Source organism: Candoia aspera, chromosome 2 (genome assembly GCF_035149785.1).
Source record: "Candoia aspera isolate rCanAsp1 chromosome 2, rCanAsp1.hap2, whole genome shotgun sequence".
NCBI lineage: Eukaryota > Metazoa > Chordata > Lepidosauria > Squamata > Boidae > Candoia > Candoia aspera.
The window spans coordinates 179,761,526-179,786,241 of NC_086154.1; the positions used below are offsets into that span (position 1 = coordinate 179,761,526).

Sequence of the window (24,716 nt, forward strand, 5' to 3'; positions counted from 1 at the left end):
TTCCTAGGGCTGAGAGAGAGTGCCTGGCCCAAGGTCCCCCAGCTGGCTTTGTGCCTAAGGCGGGACTAGAACTCACGGTCTCCTGGTTTCTAGTGCTTTTAACCACTTCCTCAATCAGAAGCATCTACTAAATTAGAAAAGGAACACAAAAATGTTCCCTGAAAACAGTGGGTATGTTGCTTTGTTGTTTGCATGGCTTCAGAATGTTTTCCAGAGCAGCCATTTCTCTTCTAGAATACTGAACTCGTTACAAATTCAAGTTTGAAGTGGACATTTATTCCTATGACCTGTAAAGATTTCTATTTTTATGGCAATACAAAATTATTGTGGCTAACTCCACACCAATCCGTCATATACTTAGAATTCCTAAGTTAAGAAAAATACCTCTTGTATAAATTGTGCATAAATAGTACCAAATCTTCCTCTGAAAAATCATGGAGGTACTTAATGCATGTTGTCTTTAAAATATTTGCATTTCTTGACTTTTTTTTTAAATTTGTTAGGGAGACAAAATGGAGGAAGAAGTAATTCCATCGGTGCCGCCACCAGCAGCAGGAGAAATACCAGAATTACCAATGTGTGAGGACTGAGAAGCTAAAGGACCTGAAAAATTGAAAAACTAAAAAGCTTCTTTTATTGTTTCCTCTACCAATGAATGTATAATTCAAAATGGACAGTAAGAGACTTAACGATTATTGAGTAATTTGAGGGTATGTGGGAGGCAATCTATGCTGGGATGGTCCCTAGTGTGGTCACTGATCATGAATAGATCCTGAATCCAACATCAAAGTACTTTATTTCGGTTATTGATAGGCCTTACATAACATACATCATAAAAATAAGATGAAAAGATAAATAAAACAAAATGGAATAAAAGGGTTAAGGTGAACATAACAGCCAAAAAAAATTAAACTTTCCTAGTTCAGGTAAACCACTCTGAACCCTCAGGGTAGTCACACTAAGGCTTCAGTCATTAATGATAAATACATCCGGAACAGATAAACAGGAGGGTTAACAGTTACCGTTATTATTAAGCTTGTAGAAAGTTAAGTCTAATAAGGTCCTCTTGACTCCTGACAGCTATTAAGCAAAATTTGATGAAAGAGTTCATCAACTAAAAGATGATTGAGATTATGTCCTGGTTATTGCATTGATGAAGACATGATAAATCTGCGTTGCAGATCTTGATACAATTGGTAATAAAAAGCATGTTGTGTATTGTCCCAGTGGCTCCTGACTTACAGTGGTAAAGGAATTATATAGGATTTTCTGGAATCTCCTTTCCAGGGCTGCAGTTTGCAGAGCATTACGGAATACGTATCTGAGTGCTTTGGAATTTTGGGATGGGGATCAGATTAAGGTATCTGGCAGGCATATGACTAGTAACTTGGTTTCCCAAGAAGACATCCGTAGGAACGAAGCCGGGCTCAATTTCCTTATCAGATAATCATTTTCTGATATTCTTCCAAGCCAAGTTATTCCCCACTGTTGTTAGTGCATGAGAGAAGTCACTGTGGTGCAGCTATTCCTCCAGCCATTTGTTCATTTCAAGAGACAGGGGTCAGGTAATATGTATAGGTGAGCCTAGTGGGAAAGTAAGAAGCTCCACCCAAATTCAGAAATATTAACCAGTGCACTGGCTTCAGCTTCCATATGACAAGCAGCACTAGGATTTGCCCACACTGAGGCATTTGAAGAGTATTTTTCAGGAACTTGGATTGAATAGGCTCAACCTTTGAGAAGTTGGAATAGACAGCAAGTGGCATTCCATAAAGGAACTACTCACAAGCTTTTGCTGACAATAGCATTAGTGCAGCAAGAACAAACTTGGCATCCTGGGGAAGGCTGGAGAGCTGTTGCAGAATTAGAATCTGCACGGGCAATTACCTGAAGGTATTTAGAGCAGCTTACTTGAACTAAACTGTCCATGTAGTGACCAATTTACCCTGTCTTGTTTTTTAGTGAACACCATTATTTTGGTATTGTCATTAATCTGCAAAGAGATTGTCACAGGAGGTAGCGAGAGCATATACAGCTTAAGTCTATAGGTAGTCCTCATTTAGTGACTGCCTTGTACAGTGACTGTTCAGTTATGGCAATGAAAAAATAACTTTGCAACCAATCCTTGCATTTATGACCTTCGTAGGTCTGTAAAGCAAAGGAAAGCTGAAGTAAGATCATAAGCAGTCGTGGTTTCACTTAGTGAAACCTTTGCTTAATGATCAAGTTGCCAGTCCCAATTGTGGTCGCTAAACAAGGACTACCTGTACTGGAGTTTGGGAATTAGCTGTCATCTGCATAAAAGAGTATGCCAAGATTTTTATCAGGTTTGGTGGATGATATAGTCTAAACAAGCACCAAGTGGATTAATATATAAAATGAACAATAATGGAGCCAGGATGCACCCTTGCCTAGCCCCTAAAATTTGGGGTTTTTTTTAGCAGGTGCCCTTGGCTATTGCAGTGAACCTCAAGATGTGGGTTCATGTAATTTTGATATCAAGAGAAGTAGCTGATGTTGATTATAATTTATGCCCAAGTTTCTCTCTCCAGATCAGATCAAATGTGGATCTAGGGTCAAAAAATGCTGATTATAAGTCTCGATTAGTTTTGGAGGTTTTTTCCTGCCCGATAAAGGCTGAATGTAAAACAGAATGCCCTGGCCAAAAGGCAAATTGTTGCTGTGCTATACAGGTATTTGATATACAACCGACTATACTTAACAGCTTAATTGGTCTGTAGTTTGGGGGCAGGTTTCTCTCCCCCTTTTTGTGTATTGCATTTTATATTGCATTTTACAAAAGCTGCAGTTAAAATTAGACAAATGAATAAATTCAAAATATTACAGATTGACTACCAAGTACTCAGTTAAAACAACAATTCTTTAATTGACATGTGATAACTGAAGTGAACAAAAGAAAAAAAGACTAAAGTTACACTTTAATTTACATGAATTGCCATTGATTTAAAATGTCCCTACTTAGATAATCTTGGGCTTTGACAGTTCATTGTACAGTGGACATATTTTACAACAACATATATATTTATTATAATGAAAAATGAATTCGTGTGATGAGGATTTTTCTTCAAAATAGCATTAAATAGTTTGAACAGTCCTTTAACTTCAAATTCTCACTGGATTTCTGATCTACCATACACATTTTTGCCAAGACCTTCCATAGATATCCAGGCATTTATTTCTGTACCATTAAAAGCACTGTGTAGGAGTGTAACTTTCTTGTTCTTTTAACTTTAAAATCAGTTTCTTGCACAAAGCAGTTGGCTCATTTAGTAATGTTTTTATAATAATGACTCTTTCGGCTTGCAGTTAGTCTTCTGACCTTACCCTTCTGAACCATATTAAAATAAGCAGTTAATGAAAGAAACGTAACCCCCCCTTTTAAAACAAAGTGATATTCAAGAATATTGTCTCAATTATATATTAACAGTACTGAGTATCAGATCTTCGCAGCTGTTTTCTTATCTTTATCTGTATTTCTGAAGCTTCAGTATTACTACTGCGGCTCAACCACTCTAGCTTAGACTGCAAGGTCTTGAATATTACTATTTATGGAGTTACAGAATGTCTTTGTATTTCTGTGGTATTCTAGTCTGGAGACGCCTCAAAGATTCTTGGCTTCTGTGGGATAGTCCTCCTTCAGCTGCCATTTGGCTGCTATTCGGGTTGCATAAATGACATAGCCCCACGAAAGCAATACAGTAGTGAGAAGAATCTGTGAAAAGAAAGCAACAAAATGGTCCCTAATATAAACTTACATTTGATACATAAAGCCTCTCTCTACACTTGTTTTATCCCCACCAACTTAATCAAATCTGAGATTTACCTATCAGAACCCAGGGGCTGAAGAGGATCGGAGGCTTAAAATAATAGGTAAACTTGGTCTAACAATAAAGCCAAAAAGGGCATGCTTATCTTAGATGTTTAGGGTAAGACTAGAACAAAGCTCACAAGTCTTTTCGCCTAACTTTTTTTTCCTCCAGGTGTTCTACTTTTTACAATCCACTTTGAAAGGATAGACAGGCTTTTTAATTACTGCAACTGTTGGACAGTGGGGATTCAAAAAAGTTTGTGGATAAAGTTTCAAATCCTCCAGAGATTTACCGGTAAACACAGACATAAAATGTGCTCACCCTAAAGAAACTGGAAGACCATGAGTGCTAGTTCTCCCTCAGGCAGGAAGCCAGCTGGGTGATCTTGGGCCAGTCACACACTCTCAGCCCTAGGCAAGAGGAACTGGCAAGCCATTTTTGAAAACGTTGCCAAGGAAACTGCAGGTACTTCTCTAGGCAGTAGCGAGGGGTGAAGAATGACTTGAAGACACAACATTATTATAAATAATAAAAGGGGGGGGTGCTAAACTAAAGCCTGTATCTGATTAAGATTAAAGCCTAGTTTTTGATTAAAGTTGGGAGCAAGGCAAGATGCCATGACCTAAAGTGGGGTAGTGATTTACAGTTTACAATCTCAGGTTCTGATTTACAGTTTGACACATCTGTAAACTCTTTGATTTTTTTTTTTTTTGGCTGTTCAATCCTGTCCAGTTCTCCACAACTACCTGGATTAGTCTCTGCAGTTTTCTTGGCAAGGTTTATCAGAAGTGGTTTGCCCCTGCCTCCTTCCTAGAGCTGAGAGGGAGGGACTGGCCCAAGGTCCCCCAGCTGGCTTTGTGCCTAAGGCAGGACTAGAACTCAGGTCTCCAGCTTTCTAGCCTGGTACCTTAACCACCACACTGAACTGGCTCTCTCAACTCCTGATACAGGTCTCCTATAGACAGCAATTGGGGTTAAAAAGGGTACCATCATAAGAGGGTGCAGCTAGAAATTTGGTCGAACGGCAAGGCACGGGGATGAGGCCCAGTCATGGGAGGTAACCACACAGTCTGTCGCCTGGGTAGATCCCTTTATTAAAAGTGTCCACGAGACTAGAAGAGCATCGAAAGAGGCGCTCATCGGCGCCATTTAAGCCCGAAACTTAACTTCAGACAACATAAGGGGACTCGCTTCCAAGTCCAACTGAACCGTAAATATGGGCGGAATTCCTCTGAGAGAAAGCGAGAGCGCCCACCGAATTTATGGGGCAACCCCGCACCGCCACTGACGTGAGCGTGTGCGGGACTGGCCCCATAAATCGGCCTCCCAAGATTTCTGTGTGCGTAGATACCGTCTCCCGCTCCCTCAAACAACAAAAGAGATGGCGGGGAGGGGAAGACTAAGAAAGCAGCGCTGCCTTACCAGCGAGTAGAGCCATTCAAGGGTTCGTCGGCTTACCGGCGCCATCCTCCGCTTCTCCCGTTCGCCACCCTCCCCTCCCCTCCCCTTGCTCAAGAAGCTCCAGGAAGTGACGTTAGCGGAGCGGCAGGAAAGGAAGAGGAGTGGGTATTTTTGTTAAGGGAACCAGGTCCCCCTCGTCCTCCTGCTGCCAGTTATTCCAGGATGGTCCATTAGTGACCAATGCATATCAGGGAGGGGGATAGCCCAGTATCCCCTGAAATTAGATTATGAGGCGAGGCCTATTCGAGTTCGACTCCTCGTAACTGCAGGGACAAATGTTCGCCGCCAGTCTCCAGCAAAAACATGTCGCTCTTCTAACGACAGCCCTGTCATTTGTTTGATTCCGTCCGTCTTAATCCGTGGTCTTCCCTACCTTGCCAAGAACAACAGGGTTTTTTAAGCTAGCCCGATCGTCCGAAACTTACTTTCTAATACGTGTGCAGGGTCGCCCGTGGCTACCATCCTATCCACACTCATTGCAGAGGTGGAAATCTGTTGAAATTTTTGCTATCCCAAAAGATAGGTATCGCCTTTAGCTATCCCTTCATCGAATTCTAAGTATCAACATCGGAGTTCGTAATAACTTCTACTGGGTTTTTGAGGGCTCCCTCCTAGGTCGTGGGCATGACACTGCATCCCAAGGCAGAACCTCATACCCCGAGACAAATGGGGGTGAGCCTCTTCCAAATAAGCCCTGGCTGTTGCCAGTGTGGATACCCACCCACCCCCGCAGCACCGAAGTTCATCTAGGGACGATAATTCCCTTTACGGAAACGGAAGCATTACAGAGCAACACAAATTCTCTATTTCCCAGTTTCATCAGGCAGGTTGGTTAAGAAATAGCAGGTTGCCCAGGCCTTTGGCAAGCATGATTGAAGCGTCCTTTTCTTTTTCTTTGTTCCTATCTGGGTTAGTTATCGTAGGTATCTTTGCTCTTTTTGTTTGTTTTTGTTTCTAGTTTTAATTTTTTTAACGTTTTGTAAACCGCCCAAAGTTGCTGGGAATCGGGCAGCATACAAATTTAATAATAAATAAATAAATAAGCAAGCGGGGAGGGAAGAAGATAGCAGTAACATTTGTATCAAGTCCCAGTCTTCATTATGTATTCATTCATTATGAATAAATACGCGTTAAGACCGTGCAGTCAATAGTCTTGCTTTCCCCTTTGATGTCCATCGAGTTATAAACCGATCATCATTATGGGTAAGAAAATACCGGGAACGTTGCTTTCTCCCCTTCTGAGTGCGAGGAAAGCGGACCTGCCTATTCATCGCCGAAATATTTCAATAGCAGTAATCAAAATTGGTGACCTCCAGGTCTTTTGAACTACAACTCCCAAGATGCTTTGGTGCTACGGTCGTGCTCGCTGTGGCTTATGGGAGTTGAAGTCTTAAGCTGGGAGCCGTACAAACTTTAGCCCAGCAAAGGAAGCGTGGACGTATCTCTCCGTTTTCGTTTAACTGCCGTCAAAATAAGAGAACGTGACGTCACCAAGCGAACATTCTTTGTGCTGCCGTTGAGAAAAGCGGCAGTGAAGGCAACCACGCTGGCGTTTGCTTTTTTTAAAATTACCCTCCTCTTCCCACTTTCCTGATAACCCGGAAAACGACTCCTCCCCTTCCCTGCCATTTGGGTTGTGTATCCGGTTTGGGAAGGATAGGGCAGCAGCCAAAGCAGCCGCCACCGTCTTCGGCTGTTCTTCGGTTGTGCCGCCGTCCATGTGCGACCCCCGAGAGCTACGTGGCCGAGCCGCCGGTGCCAACGGCCGCCGACGCCAACGGCCTAAACCGGTGAGTAGGTGGGTTCTTTGGGGGGCAGAGCGCTCGGCAAAGCTGTGGATCATCCGGGCACTCCCCCCCTTTTTTTTTTAAGTAGGGGAGAGTCGTGAGGGCTTTTTTGTCCAGGTGTCTCTGTCCTCCTCCCCTCCCCACTGAGCAGTCGGTGGGCGGCGCTCCCTCCCTCGGATCATCGAACTCGGGGTCCCCTTGGTGTTTGCGGCCGCTTATTGGCTGCCGGAGGACTCCCCAGGGGTCGGCCGGCCCCCTTCAGATAGACTTGTCCTGGCGAAGAAGAGGCGCTTTGGGGAACCGTTGAGTCAAGGTCCGGCTCAGGGAGAGATGTTCAGAGAACTTCCTAACAGTCCGCTGAGCGACTGCGATTCGAGAAGGGCTGTTAGTATTTGATATGTTCTTTCTAGGCGATTAAATGATGAGAGATTAAGTGGCTGTATCTTTTCCCAGATTTCTCAGTGTTGATGAAATTGACACTCGTAAACGTTTCTGTAGTTTCTACATTCAAATTGTAGTAACTGTGAAATAATTGTTGTCTTTTTTCCCTTGGGGCAGTGGTACAATTGTAGAATTGTTTGTTTAATAATAATTTACTGAACTTGTGTACTGCCCAAAGTGCAAAGACTTTGGGCAGCTCACAATGATCAAACAAATTGCAGTAAAGTCAATAAAAAATAAAAAGTAAAGATAAAAGGTGGCAAGCATGATGAAGCAAGGAGTCTCACTCTCACTTGCCAAAGGCCTGGCTGAAGAGCCAGGTCTTCACACTTTTAAACAGCAGAGTGGGGGCCATCTGGACCTCGGGAGGGGGGTATCTCGTTCCAGAGGGTAGGCGCTGCTACAGAGAAGGTGCACTTCTGGGGTTCTCACAGATGACATTGTTTAACTGAAGGAACCCGGAGCTCACCAACCCTGCAGGATTGAACTGGCTGGGCAGATGCTATGGGAGAGAGGCAGTCCCTCAAGTAACCAGGCTTTGTACCATGTAGGGCTTTATGGGTAATAACCACAACTCAAATTGCACCTGCAAGTAAACCAGCAACCAGTGCAGCTGGCAAAGCAGAGGTGTTACATGAGTATGCCGAGACATGCCTACTACTGCTCGTGCCACCGCATTCTGGACCAATTGAAACTTCTGGGTGGTCTTCAGAGGCAGCACCATGTAGAGTGTGTTTCAGTTGTCAAGCCACAAGGTGACTAGAACATAAGTCACTGTCTGAAGCCCCCCCCCCCCATAATAGTAGGTAGATACTCTGTTTATTAAGGGATGCAGACTTGTTAATGCTTGGATTGTTTTTCTAGACAATTCCTGTTCCAGGGAAAGTTTTGATAGAAGCCAAGTTGCTGTATTTGTTACCCAGCAGTTGGGAGAAAGCTAAAATTAAAATATTGCACTGTATATTTGGTGCAGAGTTTCCTGGTCCTTTTTCCTTAAATACAGCTGTATTATACATATCCCTGCATGTCAGATTTCTTGATGTTCTCTACTACATGATCTACATGATTTGGGAGATGGATTTGCATCTGATTCAAGCATTAGGCTTTGTGTTATCCTTATATTAAATCACTTGTATCTCAGACCTAAAAATGCTGAGGAAGTATGATTAAGGTTTTGGCCTTAATAGTCTTGCATATTTATCTCTCTGCAGCTTGAAAATATCTCATTTCTCACTGTTTGATATTATAAGAGTGGAGGATATGTCCCTGAATGAGGAAATAAATAGCTTAGCCTTGCAGGAAACACACTAATTTAATCTGATAAATTGGTGATATTTTTACATTGTAATTTTCAGTTCAAACAAACACAGTACTCATGCCAAGTATACACTGATTATTGCTTTTTTTTTAATTTTCAGAACTTGCCATCTGTAACAGATGAGTTCACAACAGATAACTGTTCACCAAAATCTGGCACAAACAGATCGCATCAGACAATGCCAGCAGAAGCATCTCCAGATTCTAAATGTCCAATCTGCCTGGACAAGTTTGAAAATGTGGCCTACTTGGATCGCTGTTGGCACAGATTCTGCTTCCGGTGTGTGCTGGAGTGGTCCAAAAACAAAGCAGAATGCCCACTCTGTAAACAGCCCTTTCACTCCATTGTGCACAGCATGAGATCTGAAGATGACTTTAAGGTGTATACTGTTAGGCCTTCAGAAGCAGAATCTTTTGCTAACCCTAATGGGAGGCGATTCCGTTACCGGACTACGTTAACAAGGGAACGTCGTGCATCTGTTAATCCCCGAAGGAGTTCCTCCTCTCGAAGGACAGTGTCTCCTCCAGATAGTGGGATCTTGTTTGAAGGGTTGTCAACTCAGACAACAAGGCAGAGAGATGCAGAAATGTATCAGATGATCAGACGGCTTGCATCAAGGCGACAAGCTAGTTTGGAGGGCAGATCTATGCGACAAATTCAAGAGCAAGAGATCATTATCTTTCGAAGAGCTCTGTATCGCTCTGGTATGCGTGTGAGGAACATCGAAGATGGAGGGCGTTACAGGGACATATCAGCTGAATTTTTCCGCAGGAATCCTGCCTGCCTTCATAGACTGGTTCCGTGGTTAAAACGTGAACTCACAGTCCTGTTTGGTGCTCATGGATCTCTAGTTAATATTGTGCAACATATAATAATGAGCAACGTAACCAGGTATGATCTAGAGAGCCAGGCATTTGCTGATGATTTAAAACCTTTCCTACTCCATCGCACAGAGCACTTCCTACATGAGTTTATCAACTTTGCCAGATGTCCTTTTAACATAGAAGCGTATGACCAGCATGCAAATTATGATTGTCCTGCTCCGTCGTATGAAGAAGGAAGCCGCTCTGAGTCCTCTATTATCACAATCTCTCCTGATGAGACTGATAGCCAAGCACTAGAATGTAATGCTTTCAGAAATGGTATAGGTCAGGCACCCTGGGATGATGAAACACCTGGCCCATCTTATTCCAGCTCAGAGCAAATTCATGCTGCCATATCTACTGCTTTAGACACCTCTGAAAGCTCTGATGAAGAGCCTTCTGCAAGCATAACTGGGTTGCAGACACCATTACCAGCAAGTGTAGAGATGAATGGTGACAGCTGTGATTCTTCTGACAACTGTGTTATTGTTGGCTATGTGAAGCCATTAGCTGAGAGAACACCTGAGCTTGTTGAGCTGTCGTCAGACTCTGAGGATTCCGTTGATGATGGGAAAAATGACCGTGTGCAGACAGTGCAGCCTATCCAATACCACAGCTTTAGTGATACTGATGCCAGTGGGTATGCATCACCATTCTCTGTTGGGTCTAGAGATGGTAGTGCCAGTAATAAGAACAATGTATCTCTCTCCAGTAGAAAAAGAAAACCCAAGAGGAGTGAAAAAGACAAAGATAAATTAAGAGAAGCGTCCTGGTTACAAAGCTCTCCTTCAAAAGAAGACTGTTCCGACTACAGTTTATCCAAACGGAGGAGATCTGAATCGTATGTGCAGCGTTCTCATAGGGAGCGCCATAGTTTGAAAAGCAAGCGGAAGCATCGTAGCATGGAAAAAGGGAAAAGGAAAAGAGGCTGCAGCAGACATAAGCACAAAAAAGATAAGAAGAGGTCAAGAACCAGAGACAAGAGTCCATCCCGAAAGAGCCAGACTCTTTCTCTGAGTAGTGAGAGCGTTGAATCTAGAGATCTAAGCAGGTCACGATCTCGAAGTAGAGAGTACAGCAGACCTTCCAAGAGCAAAGGTAGCGATTATTACTTGAGAGACAGTTACCAAAGCAAATATAGATGGGAATATACCTTCTACAGTCGAAATACAATCAGAGATGGCTACGAATCTTCACATAGGAGGCGGACTCAGGTCAGAGCAGAGTATTCCCGGCAGTCTGCCAGCCCAGATTACAGAATGCAGTCCTTTTCTGAACGAACAAATAGCCGATATCCCAGAGGTCATACAGAAAGTAGGTATTACTATTATGAAAGACGGAGATCAAGAAGCCGATCCAGCAGCAGATCGAGAACTCCCCCCAGGGGTCCTGATAGAGGGCGTTCTGAAAAGCCGAGCGGGAAAAGGAAATACAAAACACGCCACTTGGAGAGTGCTCAGAGAGGAGGCGGGGAAACCTCTCCCACAAAAGAAAGTAGCACTCTGGAGAAATCTTCGCCAGGGTACCCGGCCGTTTACCAAAAGGCAGCTAGCTTTGCAGACATGCAAGCTCAAGCTGAGACTCCACAAGAAAAGAGGAAAAAACGGTCAAGAAGCCCAAGCATTGAGATTATTTATGAAAGGAAAATTACTGATGTAATAAGGTGTCATAAAAAGAAACAGAAAAGAATTAAGAAACCTCATAAAAATCCTGCCAGTTCCTCTCCATTATCTTCTCCTGTTGTAATTACAATTGACAGTGATAGTGATAGAGACAGTGAAATCCAAGAGAATACAGACTCTGATAGTAGCATTTCCTGGACTCGTACAATTCAGCAGAATGACAGAATGATGGAGGCTCCTCCATCATCCTTGGAGGCTAGAGACTGTAGTTACGAGAGACCTGGTGGTGGAGCAGAAAGTCTAGACAAAGAGGGCGGCGTTCCTTCCAGGGAGAAAGGTGCAAGTGAGACTCCAAACACAGCTTTCCAGATGCAAGGAACTGTCAGCAGGGACACAGCTACTGTGACTGTCAGCAGCACTGCATTTGTCGCAGAAAGTCAAACTCGCATCATAGAAACTGAACCTTTCAGCCAGTTGCGAACTGCCAGAACATCTTTGTTGTTAGGTCTGTCAAAAATAATTCGTGAGAATTCACATCAGCTACATTCACCAGAGCAGAATGTGTAACTTTTAAAACTTTTTTTTAAGAAATAGATTTTTCCCTGCCAAGGAGACTTTTCCAAAAGGCAACAAAGTATCTTGTTGTTCTGGTGCAAAAATGTCACAAAATTACTTTAGTGTAAAAAGTGTTGAATTTTTAAATTTTAGGAAGCTCAAGAATCAATTGCTGATTTCTGATGTCCCCTTTTCTTCAAAGTGTCTGCTAAATGTTTCCTGTGTCACAAAAATGTATTGAGTTTTCTTTTTGTAATATAGATTGTCAGAGTTTTTTTTTTTAAAAAAATACAGAATTTTGATGCTTGCTTTTTAATTTGTGAAAAGTAAAAGAAATGATTCAGGTTTAATTTTGTCATATCCTTGATTTGTATCTTTCGAGTTGCTCTGAGTAGGAACTTTTTTCCTCCTCTGGTGCCAATGATTTTACATTTGAATTCAGAAACAATTTAATCTCTGTCCCTGCTTCCTCTCCCTCCTGTTTTGTTTGTTTCACACCTTCACCTCCGGAATGTACTTTTTTTAATGCTCTGTGTTCTGCTTTATATTTAATGTTAATGCGGACTGCCATTTAAGTAAGTCTTTCACAGACTCAGAATAAAAACTTTCTTGAAATCTTTACATTTTTTTCTCACTTTGTTCTCCTTGCACAATGTTTAAGACAGGAACTCTCAAACGCTGTGGTAGCATAACCTGAAATGATGATAGATGAACTGGTACTCTTCCCCCCTCACCCATTAAAAGTAATGTGTGGTTAGAGTAATCAAGAAATAAATATTCTGTTTACTTTTAAATCATAGTTCAAATAGAACCTTAGAACTTTATAACAGAAATCTTTCATTGGAAATAAACAACCCTTCTTCCAAATTTAAAACCATATTTTTAATGGGAAGAATAACATAATTCTTGTATAATTCCTGAAATCTGAGGTTCATGATCAATCATTGCTCTTTATAGCAGCAATCTAGAAATCCCTGACTTGTATAAATAAAATGATTCAAATGGAAGCTTCTCATATATTTCTTTGTACTGTACCCAGGCTGTACAGTACTGTACCCAACATTCAGGGAGAGACATTGGCAGGAATTATATTTTCAAAAAGTGTCAAAATAGACATCAGTGAAATTCTCATCTGGGTAGGACTGAGTATATTACCTATCAGTTTAGCATCAAATGGGTTCACAAACTTCACTAATACTGTATGTACGCTTCAGTGCAATCCAAGAGTATGGATATGTTAATACATACTGTAGCATACCAGCAGAAATGCCAGAGAAGTGAATACCAGAAAAGCTGAACCCAAGTATCAGTTATCTGTCAATGGATTGCCAATATCTGATAACAGCTTGTCACCGGAAACAATGGGTCTCAGTTTTGTCCATTTCAGCTGCATTAACAGCAATAGTCCACAAAATACCCTACACATTAATCAACACGAATTATGTAACTTTTATCAACAGCTTTGATATACATGCAACTATTTAAAGAAAGTTCATTTCAAAGTAATGTTCTATAACAAATATGTAATGCCTATATTAGTAACAATTCATAGAAACCTCATAGAAAGAAAAAGCAGGTGACAAGCATTCATAAACTTTGTAATATTGGAAAGTTGGAGCTCAACAACCCAGCCAGAGGCAATTAAAATAACAAAGCAACAACAGTGATGCTGTTAGGGTGGAAAGGAAGAAGTGTTACATACCCAAGACTTTGACAAGAAAATTACGCTCAGAGTCTACAGCATAATCATTCCACAGCAGTATGAAACCAGAAATAAATACTCTTTTGAGATATGAATGGATTGCCAAGTTGCTCAGAGTAGATGTGACAATTTATGGGGGGGGGGGGATCCCGAAACAGGTGGTTCTGAAATGTTTAATTGGGGATTCCTTGTAAGTAACACAAGCAGATGATTGAGTAGCCTTTTAGATACCACTGTGGCATTAATGGTACATTGTATACTGCACTGCATCAGTTTGAAAAAGCTATATAAAATTCAGGTTATCTCATTTAAAACGAATTCTTTAGCAGTAAACTGCTTTTCTTTGTGAATATGTATTTAATTCTTGAGCCTTAAAATACAAAGTGTGCATCTCAGTCCTGTGTACACATCTGTCTTAAAGTAAGTCTCCTGGTGTCATGAGTACTGATGGCGAGCAGGAGGGGGCCTCTATCCAGGGGGGAAAACGCATGCGTAGTACTGAGGAGTTAAGCAGCCATTCAAAGAGACACAGATCAGACCCGCCTTAACTTTTGGGGTTTATCTGTCTGGGTTTTCCCACGCTTCTTCAGTTTGTTAGGATTCTGTCTTATGTAGCAGCAATAAACACTAGAGACCTACTCCTCGTCTCAGCGTGATTCCTGACTGGTAGGACACCTGGGACCTCATCCTTAACACCTGATCCACTGACAGACTTTTGAATAGAGAAGAAAATTTCAGTTTATCAGCATTTCATATGGCTAGTTTGAGCTAAACTTTAGATGTGGATGAGAAATTAATATACAGTATTTATGTCAAGTATTCCTAGAGTCTTTAGTTTTCCCCTTAATTACAAGTTTTTCTATTGTACCTTGACCAATATTTGGGTGTCCCTGTGTATATTATTTGTTTACTTTATATAGCTGAATGAAAATGGCTTAGTGCCATTATGTTTCTTTAATGCTAGAGGCCACCTGAAGGGAACATGGTTTCCCATGGACGCTATGATGCTATGTTGGATCCCTAGCTTATGTGGCAGTCTTCAAAAGCTTTAATGATGATTTAATCATTGTTGAAAATGAAAATTTTGGGCAATTGCTGAATTAGGCTAGCAAAAATATTCAAATAAGGAATTTTAAAACGATCTTCTCAGGTTTTCATCTTAATTGTTCAACATCAGGAGTTTAATTGTGTTTATAAATATGGAAGCTAGTCGCTGGTTATGGAAAACATGGAAGCAACTGTTCACTGTAGTCAGGCAGATTGGCATACATGATAAGCCTAGGAACTGATTAATTCTGCATATTCAGATTAAATGATTATAATTAGGCAATGGATCATCATTAATTCTGTTTTCACACCACCATTTCCTTCCCCCCCCATGTCAACGTAGTCCCAACCTGCTTATCTTTAAGGGAGTCTTGAAGAGCTGGCTCTTTTCACAGGCACTGGGCTAGGATGTTTTATAAACCAACTACTGAGTTTGAACGTTTTAATCATTGTGGTTCCCCTTTCCACAACATGACAGTTTGTATTTTTGTTTTAATTGGTTCATATTATTGTTTTTAACCTTTGTTAAGCCCCCCCACCTGAGTTATATGCGGTGGGCAGATGTAGGAATAGAAATAAATAAATAAGTAGAAATCCATTCAATTCATTGATATCTTTAGGTTTGCCCCCTTGCTGAACAAAAGCAAACATCTGTTTTCATGTGTATTCTGTAAATAAGTTTTGGCTTCAAGCAATTCCTTATTGTATCTAACAGCCCAGGTTACTACTCTGAATATAAGTGTTATTTGGAAGTCAGTCCCACTGGTATCATTTAAAGCAGTGTTTCTCAACCTTAGCAACTTTAAGAAATGTTCCCCAGATCCTGGCTGGGGAATTCTGGGAATTGCAGTCAATACATCTTAAAAGTTTCTGAGGTTGAGAAACATTGATTTAAAGGAACGCATATTGATTAGTGTAGCATGGGTTGTGATCCCTGGGACAAAAAAAGGATATTTAAGGTTTCCCCTTCTGAGAACAGGAAGTTCCAATCTTGAAAGAGGAAGTCTATTGGAAAGCCCCATGCACTTTCTCTATGACCTCTGATACCAGAAAAGGATAATGAGAGGTGTGCCAGTTCAATGCCTATATTTCTCTGGAATCCACTTCTCAGATATGCCTCCATTGATGGTAATATTTAAGCAACTGTTTTTAATACAAATCAGGAAATTGTGTGACATCTGAATGCTCATGTATAATATTGTTTGCTCTATCTTCAGTGTTCAGGCTGTGAGTTAAGTAATCATAAGCAGCCCCCCCCCCAAAAAAAAAACATTTAGACATAGCTGGTTCTTTGGGGAAGGAGGAGAGATGGATATGGAATTGACCATTTGCAATACAGAGCAGGGAATACTGTCATCTGCAAAATCTTCCTACAGTTTTGTTTCAGGCTATGCCAGAGCACTCAGTTTGGATACAAAGTATAGTATGTTTCTTTTTCTCCAGAAGACTTTCGGTGCCAAGTGGGAAAATCCAGTTTCTCAGTAAAGAGAAGGAATATGCAGTAGTATTTAAGACTTTTGCAATGTATACGGCTCAGCTAGGCTCTGGAGTTGGAACTGCGATAATCTTATGGTCCATCAGAAGGATCAGATGTCTTTTCCTGCAATTCATGCCCAAGCTGGGAATCTAATAAAACATGCCAAATGATCAGTGGATGTCAAAGAAAATAAATTTATTCTACCCAAGGTTGTCAAATAACATTGGGTGGTGGCTGTGATGGACAGCTCCTCTGTCTCTCTTCTTACAGGTTTTTAGTTTAAAGGTTTAGCCAATCATTATCGATAGCATGGAAGGCATTAGCTTATATCAAGAGTTCCTGCTCTATCAGCAGGAACATCTTCCTCCCATGCAATCCTTCCTTCCTTTCATATCCTGTTAAAACAGATATTTCCTCATCTATAGTTAGCCACAATGTCTATATAAATGGGCATTTTATCTTTCCTACATGTACTGTACATCTTCCTATACATAAGATGTCTTCCTTTACATAGGCTTTGCTACATGATGTGCTTATTTATTTATAATGGCCTTTTCCTTTCATAAAATGACATTACTACTGCCCGTACAATCTTTCATCAATCCTTAAAACTGATTGTTAACATATAAGGAAAATACTCCAACAGTCATAATTGATTATACCCTGATGATTCCCAGTTACACATATCCATCTAGAACTGAACAAGTGATATTAGAGAGATCCCTACCTGAGATCTGCAGGCTAGATGGGTCTGAATGGGATGAAACAAATTCAGATTGATTTCTGGTAAGAGTGGCTGTATCCTAAACCCATGCGATGGTTGGATGGCTCCTCTACTGGTTCTGGAGTGGAGCCATGCACTCCTTGACAAAGGAGTTGCAAAGGGAAGGAGCCATCTCCAGAAATGTCTTGCTTTGGAATTCTTCACCTCAGTTCTATCTCCTGGTGGGTCCGCCAAGAGATCTACTCAACCAGCATGAAGGCTTGGGCAGATCTGATAGAGATTCAAATGGCCCTTCAAATAATCTCGCTCCTAACACTGGCCTCAGGAGGTATCTTAAGGGCTTTCTGATCTGCCCTCCTGGGATCAGGGGTAGGCAATCCCAAGGAGGAACTACTAAGCTGAAAATGCGCAGGGCTACCCCTCAAGAGATGAAGATAATAGGCTGTCAAAATTTGGCAGTCAATCAGATTTAAACAAACAAATAAAGCTCAAGAGACAATAAAAAATTGTGGTGAATGATATTCTGGGCCACTCAGTATATTGACGCACCTACCCTTCTCTGTGCCCAAAGAAAAGAGCTGCTCCCCCCCCACCTTTTCCCCTTCTTTTTCAGTGATGGGGAGGGTAGGGAGCAATTGAACTCAGCCAGGCAACTTTAGGCTTTCAGATGCTGGGGGCATTAACCCCCACCCCCACCCGCAATAACAGCCGATGATCGCGATGAGCGCGGGCCAGCCTGACGGGAGTTGGGGAGCTGCGGCCCAAAACTTCTGGAGGGCGGTGGATTGCTGACCCCTAGTCTCCCGAGTGCAGACCAGACAGCGCTCCCAGGGCAGGGCGGGAACGCATTAGCGCTCGCTGGCTCCCTGTCTGCTCCCAGCGTCTCCCTCTGCCTAACCTCTCGGGGCCAATTTGGGGAGCGATCCATATTGGAAAACGCAGAGCGTCCCGCTTTCGTTTCCCCACTCAACGTCGCTCTGCCACCTCTCTCTTCCAACGGCGCCCAGCGAGCCAGTTTCGGTTTCCCTGGTTTCTCCAATGGCGTTTCCTGCTTTCTGCCAACTTCTTTGCTTTCGTTTCCTTCCCGTGGTGGGCTGGTTCTGAGGTACCGAGTGAGTCTGACGATTCGCCCTGAAACAGGATTTTCATTGGGCGGGCTGGCCCGTCCTCAGGAAGATATATTACGCTGCTCCCCCGCTCTTGGTGTTGGGACTGCGAGCAGGCGAGCCTGCAGTCAGGTTTTGTTTTGTTTTGTTTTGTTTTGGCAGAGTTGGAAGAAAAACGGAACACAAGGGGGGAAAAAAACCTATTGCAAAGCGAGAGGTGTGAGGAGAAAGGAGGAAAATGACCCACGTGGACCGAGAGAATTTGCAGCGCTGCAGGGAATATATAGTGAAGACTTTAAATCCTGCTTATATATTGAGCTACATGAAAGCCTGGCTGTCCGATGGTAAGTAGGAATCGCCCAAGTTTTTTTTAAATCACAGTTAGTTTTGTTTTGATGTCCCCAACCCGACGCCCTTTCGGAACTGTAGGAATATACAGCTGCCGCCAGCCCAGTTACTCGGGCCACGGGCATGCTGGCTGGCCCGATGGGAATTGTGCTGCAACATGGGGAGGGCGTCAGATTGGGGGAGGTGGTTTGCTAGACGCGTTTTGATTACACTTGGGAATAGGGATATGTTAAGCGACAGGCTCCGTATCATCTAGCCCAGAATAGCTGTGGCCATCGACGTAGAAATGAACGAGTGTGTGATCTGGCGTTCTCCAGGTGTTTTGGAGAGTATTCGGTTCCTATTTTTGGAATGGGGAACCAGATGCCCAAATTAAAAGCGAGTTTACTGAAAAGAGCTCTTTTTTCTATGACGCTAAATTATTTTATGACCAGGCATGTCAATTGGTTTACTTAAGAATTAAAACACCTGCCCGCAATTACACGGAGATGCTACACTAAACAGGAACTTTCTAGTGATGTTTACAGAAAGGATGAATAAATTAATGCTGCAGTTGAAGACACACTTCTAAGGAACCCCGCTGCTTTTTTATACGCCTTCCTCATACATGCTCGGATGCTAATTAAGGCCACATAATTTGAGGGCACAAACCTTTATTTCGTTTGAGCCCACGGGAGGCTGTGCATTGGCTACGACTTTTCAGAAAAGAGGCTGGACAGAAAAACGTTGAAAGGAAATGCTTCTGTGTAGCTAATGTGCATAATGTTCAACGAAGAAGTCCGAGCGGCATCTGCACAAGCTAGTTCGCCACGGCTGTTCCTCCAGTTCTACTCACTGCTTGCAGAGAGAAGTCAGGCTAAGCGGGTTCTGACATAAGAAAGGTTGTGCTTTAGCCATCTTTCTTGCACCCGTTTTGGGGCGGGTTTGCGTTCAGTACTTCCGAGTCGGCAGGCGCGTCTTTGCTGTGCACTGGCAAGGTGTTCACGATTGGGTTTCCTGGGCTTGGTGCCCAGCGTTGCACCATCGCAAGCGGTTTGATTGACAGCATGGAGATGACTTAAGAGTAGGGGTGCCCCAGGCAAGCGATCCAGTTTGCAAACGTTGCGGCTGAGTTCCCGGCGTGCTCTTTGAGATATCTCGATAACCGGGGGAGCGGGACACTATTGGCTGAAAGCAGCTGAGGGGCGGAGCAAGAATCCTGCCAGCAGAGGGCGCTAAAACCTCAAGGCGCGCTTTTGTCTGGCCGCTTTCTTTTTTCCTGCCTCTCCGAAAATTGCAGGATTTTTCCTCTTCTGCTTGAATCAAAATAAGCAGCGGGAGTCCAAAATAAGCAATGGCGGGCTGGAAATCCAAAGTAGGTTTCATTATTTGAAACAAAGAAAGAGATTGATACATTTCATACATGGTCTTTCCTTTCCGAGTACACAGTTTTGATGAAAAGCACTGAAAGGGAGTAAGAAATAGTAAGCCAAAGAAATTGAAGACATGAGATCAGAAAAGGAAATATGGCTAACTCTAGCTTATATACCAACAGCATTCACCATACCTCTCCATAATTTTCTATTCTTGCAAGCTGTCCTCCATTCCACCACATCCATATGCTGCTTCATACATTGCCTTTTTTTCTTTAAACTTTGCATGAGGGTTCCATCATCTCTATCTAACCATGATGTTCTCAGTCTTGTCCCATTCACTATTCCTTCATATATATATTTGCAGTCTAATTCTCTGTATACTTTTTTCATAACAGTTAACTCACTTTTTAATTCAATCCAGATTCATTCAGAACCCAGATGAACAGGTTCAAGGGACTAATGTTCAGAAACAACCAAAAGTGAAAAGTAGTTTGGTTTCACTGTAAAGGTTTTTTAAAAAAATATAATTGTGTTTAATGACATACTCTTTGTATCAAACGATGGATACAAAGCCTGCCTGCCTGCCTTCCTCTTTACCATTTACTTCTCTCAAGTTTCAGTCGTCCCCATGCCATGGATGTCATCAGATGGGCCCATAGATTCTGGCTTCCATCTCCCATCACAGCTGCACCGAATCTCAGTTTCACTTTGAGAATGCTCACCCTATTCTGTGCGTGAGGATTTTTAGTTTAGTTTATCCGGTCTGTTCTCCAGGAAAACAAGGCTGTATGGACATAGCATTCTTCCATTTTTTCTCATAACAACAGCCCTATGAAGTAGGTTAGCTGAGAGATTGCATTGGCCCAAAGTCAACCTTGACAACACCATCACATTGATTATGTTGATGAAAACTTAAAATACTAGAACCAGCAAGGCCACAGAATGGATTTATCATTGTATCTGGTTAATTTGATTATGTATTTGAGCAATTCCTTCCAAAGGTTTGGGGAGAGTGATGCATTAGCCAGCCATGCCATTCGAGTCACATTAAAAGTTTAGTCCTATATGGAAGATAGAGTGTACTCAGTTGGTCATGTATGCAGATGTGCTTTGTAGTTGGCTATAAAAACTGTGTCCATTGATAACAACTGTTTTAAAACCTAATAGAGTGTGATGGAGATTTTTTAGGTGAAGAGATCCTTGTGCTGGTCAAATATTAATCTTCTGCAGGTCTAACATAGCCAGACTGCAAAACACCAGATATCCAGTTTACGGCAGCAAAGAGATACAGAAAATTGTACAAGTAGTCCTTGCTTAATGACAATTCATTCAGTGACTGTTAGAAGTTACAATGGTGCTGAACAAATGGTACTTATGCCTGGTCCTTGAAGTAATGGTTGTTGCAGCACCCCTATGGTCACATGATCAAAATTTGGGTGCTTGGCAGCCCGCCTGCATTTATGACCACAGGGTGTGCTTCAATTCCTCCTAACCCGCCTGTCTCACCCCCATCTCTGCTCTTTTGGCTGCCATGCACTCTGCCATCCCCACCGCCCTGTGCCTTACTGCCCCTGCCGCTCCTAGCTGACCTCCTCCGTCATCTTCCTCCCACTGCTGACAAGACATGCCCGGCCTGGCCCTTCATTAGCACAGCCAGACTGGGAGTGGCTGCTGCCAGGGGTGGGAGGGTGCGCAAATGGGAAATGGGTCAGAAACAGGAGAGATTGCCTGCAGAAATTGCTTTTCCTTTCCCCTCCCCCGCAACTTGCAGAACAGAGAGATTGGAGAGGAAGGGATTACAATGGAGTAAGCAGGCACACAGTGGGGAATACTCTGGGCTTTCAATGTGTGTTCCCCATTGCGTGCCTACTTATTCTCTTGAAATCCCTTCCTCCCCAATCTCTTTGCTCTGCAAGGGGCGGGGAAGAAAAACAACAGGTCAGGCACAGAATAACGCGTATTGACTATATTGGCAATCATGTGACGAAGGGACAGCACTGTTGTGACTTTCAGTGGTCACTGAGTGAGGCAGTCGGTAAGCGAGGACTACCTGTAATGTGTTTTCAATAAGCACGTGGACATACTCAAACACAGAGAAGCATTTTCTTTTTTATTTTTCTAAGATCTTTATTAGTTTTCAAAGTATAGTTAAAATACAAAATAGAAAATATTAAAAAGTTAGAATATAGAACTAAAGAAAAAAGAAAAAACTATAAAAGTGCAAATAGACAGAGAATAGAAACAGAAAGTTATTTCCGACTTTCTCCAATACAGATATCGATGAATTTACGAATATAATCTCTTACCATTAGTTAAACCTTAGTACCATTATTTCTATCAAAACAAACCTAAATCACTGAAACACAAAGTCAAAATTTCATTTTTTTCTAACACAAGCAAGTAATCTAAAAGTGGTTGCCAAGTATAGATAAATCCAGAAACAGTATTTTCTCTTATTAATGCTGTTAACTTGGCCATTTGGGCCAAATCCATTAATTTAATAATCCAATCTTCCACTGTATAGGTATTTGTAAATCTTTCCATCATTGTGCATATAAAAGTCTGATATTCTCCCCATAAGGGACAATTGTAATTTTTCCCACCTTAATCATTTTTAACGTCATTCCAAATTTTAGCATAATTATTTTGAAACAACATACTGTTCTTAGTTGACAAAATCACCCCCAAATATCTAACCTTTTTTTTCAATCTTAAAACCAGTCTTACCCACCAGCAATTCTTGATTGGACAAGGTCATATTTTTAGTTAACATTTTTGTTTATTTACTTTAAGACCCACCAATGACACAAATTCTTTCAGCTTCTTCATCAGATGTTCCCTAGTCTTCAAATGGCCCTTTAATATCAAAACTAAATCATCAGCAGAGGCCCTCAGTTTAAAGACCTCTTCTTTAATCTTTAAGCCTGTTATTTGTTCATGTCCTCTAACTTCTCTGTTGAAAACTTCCAGCATCAAAATAAAGAGCAAAGGTGACAAAGGGCATCCTTGTCTTGTTCCTTTTTGTATATGACATGATTCAGTTAACTCATCATTCACAATGATGTCTGCCTTTTGAGGTGTATAAATTGCCTTAATTCCCTGGATAAGATGTTCTCCAAAGTCCATAATTTCTAAGACTTTAAACATAAAATTCCAATTCAGATTATCGAAGGCTTTCTCTCAGTTTAAGACGATAAGACCTGCCCGGCATTCATTATGATACTGTAGATATTCTATAATATCCAAAACAACTCTTACATTATCTTTTAGCTGTCTTTTAGGTAAAAACCCACATTGATCATGATGAATAAGTTCCTGTAAAATTTTCTTCATTCTTTACGCCAATACTGAGGCAAATATTTTATAGTCATTATTCAGCAATGAAATTGGTCAATAATTCTTAATTAAGAAAGGATCTTGTCCTTCCTTTGGGAAAAGTGCAATGTTGGCTTCTTTCCATGAATCTGGCATTGTGGAATCTAACAAAATAGAGTTCATCAATCTTTTAAGAGGTTCAAGAATCTGATCCTCAAAACATCTATAATATAATGCAGATAAGTCATCAGGTCCTGGCGCTTTTCCCAATTTAGCTCTTTTTATAGCTTCAACTATTTCAAAAGTAGTTATAGGACTATTCAACATTAGCTTCTGTGACTGAGAGTTTTGGTAAATCTTGTTTATTCAGATATTCATTTATTTTCTCCAAAGAGACTTCTTGTTTTTTATATAAGTTAGAAAAAAAGCTATGAAATACTTTCTTAATCTTCTCATTTTCCAATAATTCCACATTTTGTTCTTGAATCTTTAATATTTTCTTTTCTTTTTCTTTCCTTAATTTATACGCTAGCTATCTTCCTGGCTAATTAGCAAATTCAAAATGTCTCTGATTAATATATTTTAACTTTGTTTCAAATTTCTTTCACGGTCAACGCTGACACTTGCTGATGTAATAACTTGAACTGGTACACAATATTGATGTCTGATGGTTTTTTCTGTAACTCATTTTCTTTTAGCTTGATCTGGTCCAAAACCATTGGTAGCTTTTGTTGAGATTTTTTCTTAAGACCACGGGTACGATAGATAAAATATCCCCTCATAACTGCTTTACTAGTATCCCACGCAGTTTTTAAGTCTATTTCATTATCCAGATTAATATCAAAAAAGTCATTTAATTTCCTCTTGCAATCCTCCACAACCTTTTCTTTTTGTAGAATAGTCTCCACCTATATGACCTGAATTTTTTTTTTATTGTCATACTCACAGGATTATGATCAGTCTTTGGTAAAATGTCCACTTTTGAAATTTTATTCACCAAATCTCTTGAAACCCAAATCATATCAATTCTTGAAAAAGATTTATGTATCTCTGAATAAAAAGTATAATCCTTTGCCAGTCCATTTTTATATATCCAAGAGTCTACTAATGCCAAATGTCCATCAGTTCAAAAAAGGATTTTGGTAATTTCCTGTGTTTAATTTTAATTTGTTTCTCAGATGTTCTGTCAGTCAATGGGAAAGTAACTCCATTCCAGTCCCCCATTAGACACCAACATATAATACAAGGCCATTCTTCAAGCTTGCTGAAATAAATTCTTGTCCCAAATTTTTATTTATCAAATATTTTATTTTTTTCTTTGTATGAGTTTTTTGTAAACATAACACTTCATGTTTCAATTTTTTCAAATAATGGAATTTTTTTCTTTTTTGGGGGGGGGCAACACAGAAGCATTTTCTAATTAGCAGTAGAATGAATTATTGCCTTTGGATATGTGGAAAACAGAACTATAGGCCCTTGAAAAGCTACAATGGAATAGATGCTTTACTTTCAAAGTCTGTTGTTTTGCTTTAAACCTTAAGACAAGAAATTTACTGCAACCGTCTCGTCTGCAATCTGACTTCATTTTAGAGACTGTGGAGAAAATTCAAGAGCAAAGTAATCAGCCAACCATGGCAGCACAGCTCTTTCTTCAGTCCATTCTGGAGCTCAGCCTGGATGGATGGTTCCGTGGATTTCTGGATGCACTAAACGCAGCAGGTATGATTGCTTTATCATGCAGGAAGTTTTTTCTTCCCTCTAAGGT

At 41.2% G+C, this 24,716-nt stretch overlaps 4 protein-coding genes and 1 long non-coding RNA gene across 7 annotated transcripts in view; 3 read left to right on the forward strand and 2 right to left on the reverse strand.

Annotated features, from left to right (window-relative positions):
- LOC134491314 (uncharacterized) overlaps positions 1-676 on the forward strand; it is a 125,928-nt gene extending 125,252 nt beyond the window's left edge. For both annotated transcript variants that reach the window (XM_063294986.1, XM_063294987.1), the window contains exon 17: positions 504-676. In XM_063294986.1, coding sequence (XP_063151056.1) covers positions 504-583 — 80 coding nt within the window. In that variant the 3' untranslated portion in view covers positions 584-676. The remainder of the gene's footprint in view (positions 1-503) is intronic.
- LOC134492532 (uncharacterized) overlaps positions 1-17,759 on the reverse strand; it is a 349,089-nt gene extending 331,330 nt beyond the window's left edge. The window contains exons 1-2 of the long non-coding RNA XR_010067457.1: positions 17,421-17,759; positions 16,831-16,854 (exon numbers count right to left, since the gene is read on the reverse strand). This is a non-coding gene — a long non-coding RNA (uncharacterized LOC134492532). The remainder of the gene's footprint in view (positions 1-16,830; positions 16,855-17,420) is intronic.
- SMIM27 (small integral membrane protein 27) lies at positions 2,913-5,991 on the reverse strand. 2 transcript variants are annotated; one of them, XM_063294988.1, is made up of 2 exons: positions 5,253-5,326; positions 2,913-3,733 (listed from the first exon to the last, which is right to left on the reverse strand). In XM_063294988.1, the coding sequence occupies exons 1-2, from the start codon at positions 5,295-5,297 to the stop codon at positions 3,623-3,625; spliced, it is 156 nt and encodes a 51-aa protein (XP_063151058.1). In that variant the 5' UTR covers positions 5,298-5,326; the 3' UTR covers positions 2,913-3,622. The 2 variants fall into 2 exon arrangements, 1 of the variants encoding a protein (XP_063151058.1); XR_010067308.1 differs by lacking the exon at positions 5,253-5,326 and adding an exon at positions 5,717-5,991 and having other exon boundaries at positions 3,599-3,733.
- On the forward strand, positions 6,867-12,498 carry TOPORS (TOP1 binding arginine/serine rich protein, E3 ubiquitin ligase). Its single transcript, XM_063294990.1, has 2 exons — positions 6,867-7,081; positions 8,938-12,498. Exons 1-2 carry the CDS (start codon positions 7,010-7,012, stop codon positions 11,887-11,889), a joined length of 3,024 nt encoding a protein of 1,007 aa, XP_063151060.1. The 5' UTR covers positions 6,867-7,009; the 3' UTR covers positions 11,890-12,498.
- Positions 17,760-18,093: 334 nt separating the features above from the next.
- The window catches only part of RIGI (RNA sensor RIG-I), a 54,808-nt gene continuing 48,185 nt past the window's right edge, over positions 18,094-24,716 (forward strand). The window contains exons 1-2 of the mRNA XM_063294991.1: positions 18,094-18,277; positions 24,542-24,670. Of these exons, the coding sequence (XP_063151061.1) occupies positions 18,172-18,277; positions 24,542-24,670 (235 nt within the window). The 5' untranslated portion in view covers positions 18,094-18,171. The remainder of the gene's footprint in view (positions 18,278-24,541; positions 24,671-24,716) is intronic.